Here is a 13,337-nt window from a genome sequence, read left to right as displayed (position 1 = left end):
GATTTAAATCAGGTTAATTAGATTAGAATTGTACACTCAATAATGAGGTTGGAATGCATGAAATAATAATAATATCGAACACTTATTTAAATCATAAATTGTCACATCATTTAGCATCTCACTTTACATTGCAATGTAAATCTAGAGAAAATGCTAGAGAGCCCGACGGGCATACTGACGGGTTTACCGAAAAGGGGCAAAAGGATCATTTTGCCCCCACGCCTTGCTCTCCCCCTCCCATGGATTCTCCATTTGCTCTGCGCGTCTCCCCTGCCTGCCATGGCAGCTGCTCGCCTCTCCGCTACGCCTCGCTGCAGTCATCCGACCTCGTTGCCTCGCCTCATCGATAGTCACTACATCGACTGTTGGCAAGGCAAGGCGAGGCGCGGCGAGATGAAGAAGGCAAGGCCGGGTGATTGCAGCAAGACATGGCAGAAAGGCGAGCAACGGCCATGGCAGGCAGGGGAGACGCGCAAAACGAGGGGAGACAATGGCTCGTTTTGCAAATTTATAAAGTGGGCAGAAGTAAAATCATCTTTTTACCTCTCTTTGGACCTCGCAGAACGACTCATAAATCCAATAGTACAAATTTGCAACAGAGAGCCAACCATCCATTCTTGTGAAAAATCAAGCACGAGTGTGCGAATTGCAGTTGAAGCACAGCACCCAAAGTCCTTTGCTGTATGGAATGGATTGGATGGAAGGTAAAAATTAATTATATGTATATATAAACATATATGTATACATGAATCATGAAGGTGTATATGTATATGAAGTATGGGCACATATGAGGGGAATTTATATGTATAATTTTATTTTATTTTTAATATATATATATATATATATGATTCTATTTATATACTTTTTTATAATAAATGACATTCTTCAGTAATGACACACATATTTTAAATTAATTTTAAGTATTAGATAAAATTGTATCTAATTGACTTAATTAGGATATAATTGTCAAGATGAAAATATTTAGCTAAATTTATAAATTCACGAAAAAATTTAAATTTTTCTTTTTTTACTATTTACCTCATTTTTATTATCACTCACCTTACACTACCCTCTCAGCATATATATATATATATATATTGGCCAAATTTATATTTTTATTATTTTATTTTTATTTTTTTTCATATGATCATTCGACCTTTTTATCATTTTGATTACATTCTCATATCTATATTTTCGAGTCAATTTAACTTTTATATTTTTGATATTTTTTTATATCGCAACTCGAACTTTTTGTTGTTTTGATATTACCCCATGTACTTACATTTTTTAGTCAATCTAATATTTGTACTTTAATATGTAAAAAAATTAAAATTAATTTATTTCACATTATTTTTTTATACATTAAAATACAAGAATTAGATTGATTCGAAAATATAGAAATATTAATGTAATTAAAATAACAAAAAGTTTAGATTGTTACAAAAAAATTAAAATATAAGGATTAAATTATTTCAAAAATACAAATTTATGGGAGTAATTGAAACAATAAAAAAATTAAACAATCACATTTTTGTTGAGTTTCACCTATATATGTATATTTGACTACACAATGTAACATGATTTTTTGAATTTGAATTTTTTATTTAATTTTATTTGTATAGCTTATATAGTTATATTATTTAAGAGCTTTTTCTGATGTTAAATATTTGTTTTTTAGTATAAAATTATATTATTTTAAAAAATTTAATATTGTTATATGTATTTCTTGCACCACTCATTATGGGTCGGACTCAGTCCAAGGGACCGCCCTAATCGCTCGGAGTCTAGAAAGTCCAGACGATCTCAGCAAAGAAAACTCATACACCACCGAATTCTAAAACTCATAAAACGAACTCCTTGCGAGCTTCCGGCGAAAACTCCTAGCGAGCTCTCAGCAATCGGCCTAATGGGCTCTCAATAAAACCACCAGTTCGACCAATCAGCTCATTGGCCTAAAAACATTCAGCTCGCATAGAAGACAAATCTGCTGAATAGCCAGAAGTATGACCCACTTACTTTATCTGAAACGGATCATACTCTTCGAAATGAGGATCCCATTCCTGATTTTATGCAGATGATAATGATAGTTTGTCCCTAATTATATTATCTTTATATTTCTATATTTTATCCAAATTGTAAAGGCCTCTCATTATAAAGAGGAGTCAAAGATATCATAAGGGGGCAAAGAGAATAATGAGATATCGCAATTCTAAAAGAATAATCAGAGTGCGGTCATGGAGTATGTATCGTTTTGGCCGAATCACGTGAAAATTGTTGGTGTTCACTCATATTTGAGATTTTTATTTCCTTCTTCTTGGCATTTCGGATTCACTCACCGTGACTCAAAATGAATCACGGTCAGTTGAAATTGAACGTCGACAAATATAATAAGGATAATTTTGAAATATTATCTTTGGGTGAACTTTTTTTTTTTTTTGTGCTTTTATACATAAGCTATCTCAATTTACTCAAATTTACAATTAAACTCTTGTAATTTAGTCTCATTTTTATCATACTTTTTGGTGTTTGTTTGCAATGTAAAATATTTTTCAAAAATTAATTATATATATAAACATATGTGTATATATATAAATCATGATTTAAGTTGCCATATCAGTATTGTTTAGTATAAATTAAGCAACGTTATTTATAAAATCAAAACTTTATATATACATATGTTTATATGTGTTTATAATTTATATGCATTTATGTGTCTTTACGTGGATGTGTGTGTATGTCCAGTGTATATATGTATTTATTTATAAAAATATATATATGTAAATATATTTATGCCTTAACTAAACATACAAAAATGTTTAATTTAATATTAAAACTAAAGAAGATCATTAGTAGTTTCTTATTTACTAAGACATCATTTGTCAAAATAAGTAAAATAAAATTAGAATATTTTTTGAATTAAAATATAAAATAGTCAAGATAAACTGAAAAATATTTTAAGATTTTTATTAAATTATTTATTAATTTTTTTAAAATGTACCGACGAACACATGCATAATTTTTTTTTTATCTATAAGCACTAAGATAAATTTACTTGGAATGAAAAAAAATAAATTTATCTAGAAAAATTTAGATAAGAAGTCACGAATTTTTTTTTTCAAGGGTCATCACATAAATTTAACAAATATAATAACAAAATATTTTTATCTAAATACTTTTTATATCTCATTTTTTATATATATATCTTAATTAAAAAACACTACTTAATTAAGTTAATCTTTTGGATTCAGTTCGAAATATTTTGAAGTTTGACAAACCCTTTTCACTTGGGACACTGCGAACCAGGGCTGGCTCAAGGGCTTTGGGCCCTTGGCGGTTACTAATTTAGGGATCTTTTAAAAAATAATTAAATTTATTGATTTTTTTTTTGAGATACAAAATTATTAATTAAAATTTTGTATTCTAATTTATAAAGTATTTTTTTTTTCAATTGACAATATAAAAATATTACTTAATCTTTCTTGTGATGTAATTGAACATAAATAAGATTTTATTAATTTTAAAAAACTTATTTCTACTGAAGGTACAGTAACAAAAATGTTGTTAATAATATTCTATAAGATATCTATGCATTAAGAAAATATTTATAAATTTTAAATTATTCAAATCTATTTTGAATAATTAATATTCAATAGATAATTTCATCTATTTCAATTTTATTTTCATTAATTTCATAGAAAAATACAATTCACAGAAAAACCATATATAGAGAGAGAGAGAGAAGTGGACGAGAGTCTGAAGCAGTGTTGTAGCCTTCTTAAGCAGTGAAGCTTCTGGTGCAGGCTGGCTGCCGCCAAGGTTTTGGGGCTCCCGTCTCAGTGGTAGTGCAGCAGCCCCATAAAGCAGTGAAGCTTCAAGGCTGGTCGTTGCTGCAATTTTGGGGGCCTCCTTTTTGGGGGGGGCCCTAGCCATAGCCTCAGTGGTTTGAGTCGGCCCTGCTGCAAACATAGCTGGAAAATGATTAATTTAATAAAAATTAAACCAAAATATCAACTTAAAAAACAAAAAAAGTAAAAAAAAAAAAAAAGTTCAATGATGGAAGCCGAGTACTAAAATTCATAAGTAAACGAGCCTCCCAACTCCCCAACCCCAGACGGTAAACTTTTCCTCTTTCCGTACCAGCGTTACCCATTAATGAGCCCCAAATTTAGGTTATTTCTGCCTATAAATTAATTCTCTCCTCTTTGTACACCCATTCCAGTCCCAGTTCACAGCTAGCACAAAGCAACCCACGGAGTAAATTTAACCGGCTGAACCAGTCTGCGGCGGCGAGGATGATGATGATGAGTGGCAGCAAGACCTGGGGAGTGGCGGTGGCGGTGGCGGTGGTGTTGGGGTGGTGGCTGGTGGTGGCTCCGCCTCCGGGGGCCTCAGCCCAACAAGGGACCTACGCTTGCTGGGGTGGCTGTTACAACCAGTGTGTGCTTGAATATGGGCTGAACCCTACTCAGAGGGTGCCTTGCTACTTGGGTTGCTTGGGGCGGTGCGCCACCAGCTTCCCCTCAGATCTCGAATACTACTGCCAGATTGGCTGTTCTTTGCAGCAGTGCATCAGATACAGCTACGGTATGATCTCACTCATCCTTTTCTCATCCATGCAACTTCAGTTCCAGCTAAAATATGATCGCAGAGTTTCTTTAAGTTTGAAAGTCCAGTTTGAGCTATTAGACCATCTAATCTACTAATTTAAACTAACAAACTCTATGACAAAATATGTATATATATAGTTATTTGATGACACTCAGATACGTACTTTTAGGGATTCTCATACATTAATTAATGTATTATATCAGTGCTTAAATATTACTAAAAATATCATAATTAAGTGTGAAAATAGTATATCTGTGGTGTGCATTGGGAAGCCGTTTTAGGTAAAGGAGGCCCCCCTGAGATTTATTAGGCTCATTTTTATGGACCAGCTGTTAGCGCCCTGTAAAGCATTGCATTATTGAGATTTTACTACTATATATATTTATATATATATCGAGTTTAAATGTTGTGTATTATATGAAATTAATTGGGTTTGCTTTGAATGAATATTGCAGATGGGGCAAACATGGAGAGGTGCTTGGAGAACTGTGCAGGCAACATATGTGGCCTCAATGCTTGAAGTAGTATTTTGTGTTAGTCTCTTAGTTAGGCAATAAGCTATTGGGTATCTGTGCTTTGCTTCAATTGGGTTGTGGGAATGGAAAAATCTTAGGCCTTGAGGCCTTAGGTGGAGGGGATGATGGTATTATTATGTAATGGACGTAATGAATGCTTTGGTTGGTCTGTTCACAGTTTTGAGACAGCGCCTGACGCAAAGAATGGTCTATTGTATTGCCCTCAAATCCTTCAGATATTGACCTCAGTAACGGGCCATGGCCAACGTTGATAGATGGCCTTAGTTAATGCCATTCATCAGTCTCATTGATTTTTATATGTCAATATCATAGAAGATGACGTTAAAAGCAAGAATAAATATATCTTTTTTTATGAGAGGGGTATTTATTATATTTTATTTTAATAATTTAAAAAAATATTAAATAATTAAATAATTTAAAATATGATGTAATTATTATTAGTTAATAAAATCATTTAAATATAAAATATAGAATATAATAAATATATATTTTTAAAATTATTACTTTCCTAAACATAATGGTCACCGTTACTCTACTCTACTATAAAATATAAAAAGAATGAGTTACAAAAGAAGGAGTCGTGGTGAATTAGATTGAATTACGAATATTTGTTTGATAAATTCATCTAAGTTTGATTTGATAATTATTTTTAATTATAATTAATCAAAATACTATTTAGTGCTTATTAGTAAGATAATTTGTTTAGGTAGTATTTATTAAAATGAACAAAATAAGATTGGAATACGTTTCCAACTAAGTTATGAAATGATCAAGATAATCTTATGAAACATTTCAAAATTTCTATTAGATTGTTTGTTAAATTTTTTGACATGCACCGAGTATTGTACTTTTTCTTTTTATCTATTTGTTAAAATACATATGATAAGCACTGAAATGATGATTTTTTTTACCAAAATATCAATATTCCAAAAAAAATTTCACAAATAAAATCAATACTTAATACTAATATTTACACACAAAAAAAAATTATTGTTGAGCCAACTTGATCGTATTAATTAAGTTTTGATGATTAACAAAAATATTTTTATGATATAAATGTTTTCTCTTACTCATGCAAAAAATAAATTTATTTTGAATTAAAAGATAATTTTTTTTATACATGTTTTCTTATTTTAATCATTTATATCTCAAAACTTTATATTTAAATTTTCAAATTTTGTATCAAATGAGAATTATTTTTAGATATCTTTTTTCTTACTCATACAAAAAGTAAATTTATTTTGAATTAAAGAAAATTACTTTTAGACATGTTTTCTTCTTTTAATCATTCATGTCTCAAAAACTTATATTTGAATTTTCAAATCTTGATTTTTCATGTAAAAATAAATTTATTTTGAATTAAATGTGAGACATGTTTTCTTATTGTTTGAGAAAACTTAAACATTTTTTAAATTTCAAACTTCATATTAACCATTTTTTTAATGACTAGTGTGTTTGGAAGATGTATATATATATATATATATAAGGTGAGTATGGAGGCTCAAGAGATAACAAAATTGATAGAGCCTTCAAACAAGAGTAAGAAGGTTCGAAGTGCTGAAAGTGTGCTGATTGGAGGAATTCTCAACCGTTGGTGATTTGCTTGTAATTGTCTTTGGTTGTAAGTTTATTATTTTTACTCACTTGTTGTGTAAGAAGATTGTATTCGCTAATAATATGCTAATGGTTCTGACTTGGCAAGGGATTGTATGTTGATTCTAACTCCAATTAAAAAATAATGTTGATTCTCTCTAGTGGAACCTTAAACTAAGTCTTGAGAGAGAGGAATAGACTCTTTAGAGTCGAACCTCTGTAAATTTATCTTGTTCCTTATGGTTGTGTGATTTTATTGTTATTAATCTTACTGCAATCATCACATATTAAGATCACAAATTTAAGAATTTTCAAAAAAATTAATGTGACGGCCATAAATTTTCACATCGATATTTATTTACAACAGCAGAAGCACATTGACAAAATTTCATATTTTAGGGGCTCTTACTTACAAATCATAGCATAAGCTACACAAGGCTAACAAAACGCTCCATATGAGCCCCTGTCCACACTCACCTCCAAGGATCTTTTAGGTCGGGAGAGCCCTGCACACATAACTATCTGCAAGGATTTGATACAACTAAACTTGGTCTCGAACTTTCACTTCCTTAATCTGGAATGATGTTAAAAACAACGTGAACTACGAGGCTCAGCAAGCATATCTGAAATAAATGGGCATCATATTCATAATTATGGGAATGGCCAATCAGGTCGAGTTCATATTGTGTGTCGTGCATCGACATGCACGTTCATGTTCACATTACCTTTTATATCATGCACATGCTTAATAAAATACAAATAGCCCTTAGGCTTAATATGCTCAACAATATCATGTATAACATCAAAGCTTATACTATTCATTAACCATACGTCACCCTCTTTGGCATGGCAGCACACGCCTAACCTGCCCAGACGTCGCTGGCACAGCGATAGCAGTGCCCTCACTCAGAGGCCGAGGGGACGAATAAACTTCACTTGATAAACATATATAAAATATCATGCATGATCATATGCAACTCACACCACCATGTTTATGCTAGGGACTTTACACGGTGGTTATGGAAATATTTATTCTGATAGGTCCAGGCAAAAGCTCATATTTTCCACATTATGTAAATTACATTTTTGAAACCATATTGGTACGTTCCCAACCCATTTACTGCATAAGATATTAGCCCCAATATTTGCAGGCAGACATATTGATATTTCATACGATTCCGGGGTCAAGGTATGAACCCCTATACAACGTAAGTATTTATACCACTTTACTTTCGAGATTATGGGTAACGCACTTTGCTACTCACATTATTAGTTGATCTCACTTATTTGATAATATTAAATATTAGATGGAAGCTAATCAATTAACTGCCACAATTACATTGAATCTCCCCAACTCTCTAAGAACTTAGCCCCCAAAGGGTTCGGCATCATTCCCAAGGAAAGTAGGGGCGATACAAAACCCCGTGACGGTTAGAAATAAATATCTCCATGAGTCACGTATATAGTTTCAACATCAACTCGCATATTATAAAATGGTCACCACGCGTATTTGCATAATTAATCCATGGAATCGAATTGAGGTGAGGGAGGGTTTAAAATATGAGAAACCACGAAAACTCTTACAGGAAATGAATAACATGAGAGAGGGGTTAGGAGCTTGCCTTTATTTGGCCGATTCTTGCCTCTTTTGTGCTCCCGATGCGAAGTAAAATGTTCTATAGGAGATAACAAGATTACGGCTCAAATTAATTAAATCTATGGCATAAAACACATAATCTAACTGTGAAAAATACATAATTTAAACATATAATATTTATACTAATATTACCCAGTTACCTGATCACTTTAAACACCGTTGAATCTTCAAAATCTCTTAATTTTTCTCTAACTTTCTTTCTTCCCAACTGCTGATCGCGTGCCCTTTTTCTCCCATTTCTTCTCCTCAATTCTCCTCTCTATTTTAGCAGTAGAAGTGGCCGAATTGGCCATTGAAATGGCCAAAATTGGCCTTCAAATACTTGCTGCCCAAGCCTCCCTAATATATATCAACTTAAGTGACTTTTAAGCCACAAATTGAAATGGCCAGGGATGGGACACGCACACACACATATAAATATATATATATATATATTAATTAATTAATTTAATTTGATTTTATTAACTATTTTATTAACATTATTATTTTTATAAATACTTTCAATTAATTTAATTAATCACCTTAATTTTCTATTTCTTCAAAATAACATAATTAAATATTTTCACTTAATTCCTCAAATATACCACAAATAAATATTTTTCCAAAATTTTTAAGTACTCCAAAATATCCTCAAACACCCAAATTAATTATTCTTACTTGTCTCCAAATTTTGGGTTATTACAGTTAAAATTATTAATTTATTTTAAAAACCTAATTCATCCCCTCTTAGGTATTTTTTTGGGCAACAATTCTTATTCACACACACAAAAAAAAAATACTTTAATAGCAGCTTGATATGAAAGCAAAGTAGGTGTTGACGGAGACGAAGAAGGTGCTGACGAAGGCGACAACAATAAGCAAAGTAGGCTGTGGTGGAGGCGATGACCAAAGAATAAATAGGTTGCGATGGATGCAACAGCGGTCGAGAACGACACAAAAACTAGGAAAAATAACAAGAAAGAAAATGAGTGAGAAATAAGATGAAAGAAAATAAAATGAACAGGTGAAATAAAAAGATATGGGTGAAGATTTTATAAGAGGGGACATATGGGTAATTTTCTACCTATAAAATCTCAGATAAATTTATCTGGAGATAAAAAGAGATAACTTTATATGTAAAATTTCATATAAGAAGTTACATGACTTTATTTTAGTGAGTTGGCATATAAATTTAACAGATATAATAAAAAACACTTGATTTAAAAAAAATTAATATCTTACTTTTTTTCGATCTATATCTTGATTAACAAACAATCGTAACCAAATACACTCATAACTAAGAGTTCAAATAGACTCCTAACTTACACTCCATTCATAATAAGGTGATGGCGGACCGATTCATAAAGTATGAGAATATATTTAAGTTAAAAAAAGTTTATGAATACACTCTTAATTTTTTTTTAGCTCAAATATATTTATGTATTTTAAAAATTAGACTGATTTGGCCTTATTTCTAATAAACTGGAAGTTATCATCAGTCATAGAGTGAAAGTGAATTGATTCCTAAAATACATAAATGTATTTTTAAAAAACAGGTTGAAAAATAATTGAACTTTTGTCCTTTTAAATAATACGTATTTTATTTTCTTTTTATAATACATATTTTATACTTATATGAAATGCTCAATATAAGATCAGAAAATATTTTAAATTTTTTATCATATTATTTGTTAAATTTATTGGAATGCATTAAGAGACATATATGTCATTTTTTTTTACATGTAACGTTTAAGATAAATTTATCTAGAGATGAGAGAGATAAATTTATCTGAACAATTTTAGGTAAAAAATCATGTGGCTTATTTTTTAAGGGTTGTCAGATAAATTTAACAATCTTTATATATAAAAGTAGGATAGTCTTGAAAAAAAAAAAATCCCCAAAAACTTGCATTAATAATTTGCAATTAATACTTATTGTATTAATAATTTGTATTTTGTAATTTGCATTAATAATTTAAATCTTTCAATTGCTTTGAAATAATAAGTAGTAATAAAATTTTCTCCCAAAACTTGAATTAATAATTTGTAATTAATACTTATTGCATTAATAATTTATATTTTTAATTTACATTAATAATTTAAATCTTTCAATTGCTTTGACATAATAAGTAGTAATAAAATTTTCTCCCAAAACTTGCATTAATGATTTGCATTTAGTACTTATTGCATTAATAATTTATATTTTGTAATTTACATTAATAATTTAAATCTTTCAATTGTTTTGAAATAATATATACTAATTATTATAAAATTAATAATAAATTTTAAATACACGAATTTTTTAATACTAATCATTGATTTTCAATACATTATTATATGAATATTAAATATTTAATTAATCCGTCAATCAATAAAAAATAAATACTATCTATGAGGAATATGAATATACACTTAAACTATTAATTAAGTCATAGAAAATTATTTATTTATATAAAATTTTATATTTATATAATATAATATTATATATATATAATATATAATATATAGTAGAATAGTATGTAAATATTTCTTTCCTCCAAAAATTTGCCAAACTATTTTTTATATCTAAAATTTGTATTAAACTTGCATGAATTTTTCAATGCTATTAATTAATCAAAATAAATATTTTCTATTAAATCTTCTCATCAATTAATCCATCAATCAATCAAAAATAAATATTATTTATCAGAAATATGAATAAATACTTAAAGTATTAACTAAGTCACGAAAAATTATCCATTAAATAAAATCTTATCTCTGTATAATATAATAATATATAATATATTATATTAAAGTATAATAGTTTGCAAATTTTTGTTCCCTCAAAAAATCTGCTTAGCTGTTTTTTGCCTCTAAATTTTGTATTAAATTTGCATGGGTTTTATGAGAAATATTAATAGACAACTTAAACTATTAATTAAGTTATATAAAATTATTCATTTATTTAAAATATTATTTTTATATCTTTATTCTATATATATTTATATAATATTAAAATATGATAGTCAAACAAAGTATTTTGTCAAGTGCCAATCAAAGGTGAATTTTTTCCCTAAAAAATTTGCATTAAATCAAAAGTAGTGATTAATTAATTATTAATTACTTTAATAATTATATTATAGTCTTGAAAATGTGATATCTTAACAAATTCATAAAAAATTATTTAAGATTGTCAAATGCTAGGGTTTTTCATTGCTAATTAATATTTAAGGTGTCACATTTTTAAGACTATGGAAGAAATCAAAATTCACATTTTTAAATTGTTGTTATTATTGAAAAAACTTACTCTAACTCATATTTAAGAGTTTTAATTTATATTTATAATTATAATATAATAAATAGAAAATAACAAACGTTTTGAGTGGATATATTATAGAATTTATAATATTTATTTATAAATAAATATAATATAATAAATAAATAAAATTATAAATATTTTGTCAAATAACCTACTTAATGTATTAATTATTCGTTAACACATTGAATGACAGTACATTGAATTAAAAGTGTTATCCATTAGCATATTGAATAGCGAATAATTAATTAAATTTAAATTTTGATAAATGATTAAAGATTAAAAAAATTATAATTATCAATTCTATTAAAATTATTTAAAATAACAAGTTTATTTTTTTATTTTTAAATTAAACTCTTCCGTGTATCACACGGATTCACCACTAGTTATAATGAAAAGTACATTTTATTGAAAATGCTTCTTATACCCCATTTTTTTTTAACCCATGTATTAAGTAACAAATATTACTGTTCCTTTTTGGATACACGGATTCACCACTAGTTATAATGAAAAGTACATTTTATTGAAAATGCTTCTTATACCCCATTTTTTTTTAACCCATGTATTAAGTAACAAATATTACTGTTCCTTTTTGACCAAATGAAGCGATCGGAGGCGGGCTCACAACGGCATGGTGCAGGCTCGAGCGACGGGTCTGTCAGGAGGGCGGCTAGCAGGTGCAAGTACCCCGACGCTCGAATGAGTAAAAGAGTAAGGAAATAATAGTGTATCAGTATATCAGAAGGTATAACATATATTGGTTCTGAAAATAACTAGCTGATATAGGAGGAGGAGATGTTCTATTGCATGCATGCGTCTTGTATCTGTAGGTGATGAGACTAAGTATTTGGCGTCAGTAAAGGTTCTCAGGTAGCAGTATAGTGGTGATGTGATATTTGTTAATGTGTATGAGATTCGCCGTTAATAAGGATCTAATCTAAGGCAGCTGCGCGGATACCCAACGAGGGTTGCAATGATACTACGGCATACTAGCACAAGGGCCAAGAAATGGGTTCGGACGGTTCAACTACCTAAGTAAGTTAACTAAAAATTGACAGACTCATATGTGAACGAAGAATGTACTCGATTAACTACAAAATTAATTCTCTAAAAATATTTGAGATCCTTTTACTTTTTTGAATTTATATAGACTATGATGCACGTAAATGTCTCTTGGCATTATTTCGACATTTCAAAGTAAAAAAATAATACTAAAAGAATATGTTTTAGCTGTTTTTACAATTTTAGAAATATTTGTTTGGCCTTTTTATAATATTAAAAATACATTTCTGTCCAAAAAAAATTAGAGATACTAAAAAATTTCGTGTCTAACTAAATTCCATTTCTAATTCAAAATTTTTAATTTTTTCCAAAATTTATTTTCTCCACGTTTACAAAAAATATTTTTAGATTGAATAATAAAAAATAACTACTTTTGAGATTGAATAATTATGTTTTATAATTTTTTATATTTATAAAAAATATATATATTTTTTATTTATGCCTTCCTATTTCTTACAATTTTTTTTTTGAAAAATATCATTTGCACACAAATGGTGAATTTGATCCAAATACAACAAAATATTAATTTTTTGATTGTTTTATGATTCACTTTTATTATAATACAGAAATTTTATTTTACATAGGCTTTGGTTGCTCCTCCGATTAT

General features: G+C 28.9%; 1 protein-coding gene across 1 annotated transcript; it reads left to right on the top strand.

Annotated features, from left to right (window-relative positions):
* Positions 1 to 4,212: 4,212 nt before the first annotated feature.
* Positions 4,213 to 5,292, top strand: LOC127813397 (protein TAP1-like). The gene is made up of 2 exons (XM_052354351.1): positions 4,213 to 4,584; positions 5,064 to 5,292. Exons 1-2 carry the CDS (start codon positions 4,293 to 4,295, stop codon positions 5,126 to 5,128), a joined length of 357 nt encoding a protein of 118 aa, XP_052210311.1. The 5' UTR covers positions 4,213 to 4,292; the 3' UTR covers positions 5,129 to 5,292.
* The last annotated feature ends 8,045 nt before the right edge of the window (positions 5,293 to 13,337 follow it).

This window comes from Diospyros lotus, chromosome 11 (assembly GCF_014633365.1).
Source record: "Diospyros lotus cultivar Yz01 chromosome 11, ASM1463336v1, whole genome shotgun sequence".
Lineage (NCBI taxonomy): Eukaryota > Viridiplantae > Streptophyta > Magnoliopsida > Ericales > Ebenaceae > Diospyros > Diospyros lotus.
Note: the sequence above shows the minus strand (reverse complement) of the source record. Positions and strands in the feature narration are given on the sequence as shown.

Excerpts from the sequence above, each read along its gene's own strand:
- LOC127813397 (XM_052354351.1), top strand. The coding sequence starts at position 4,293 with ATGATGATGATGAGTGGCAGCAAGACCTGGGGAGTGGCGGTGGCGGTG. Across the intron at positions 4,585-5,063 it reads GTGCATCAGATACAGCTACG|ATGGGGCAAACATGGAGAGG; the intron begins GTATGATCTCAC and ends TGAATATTGCAG.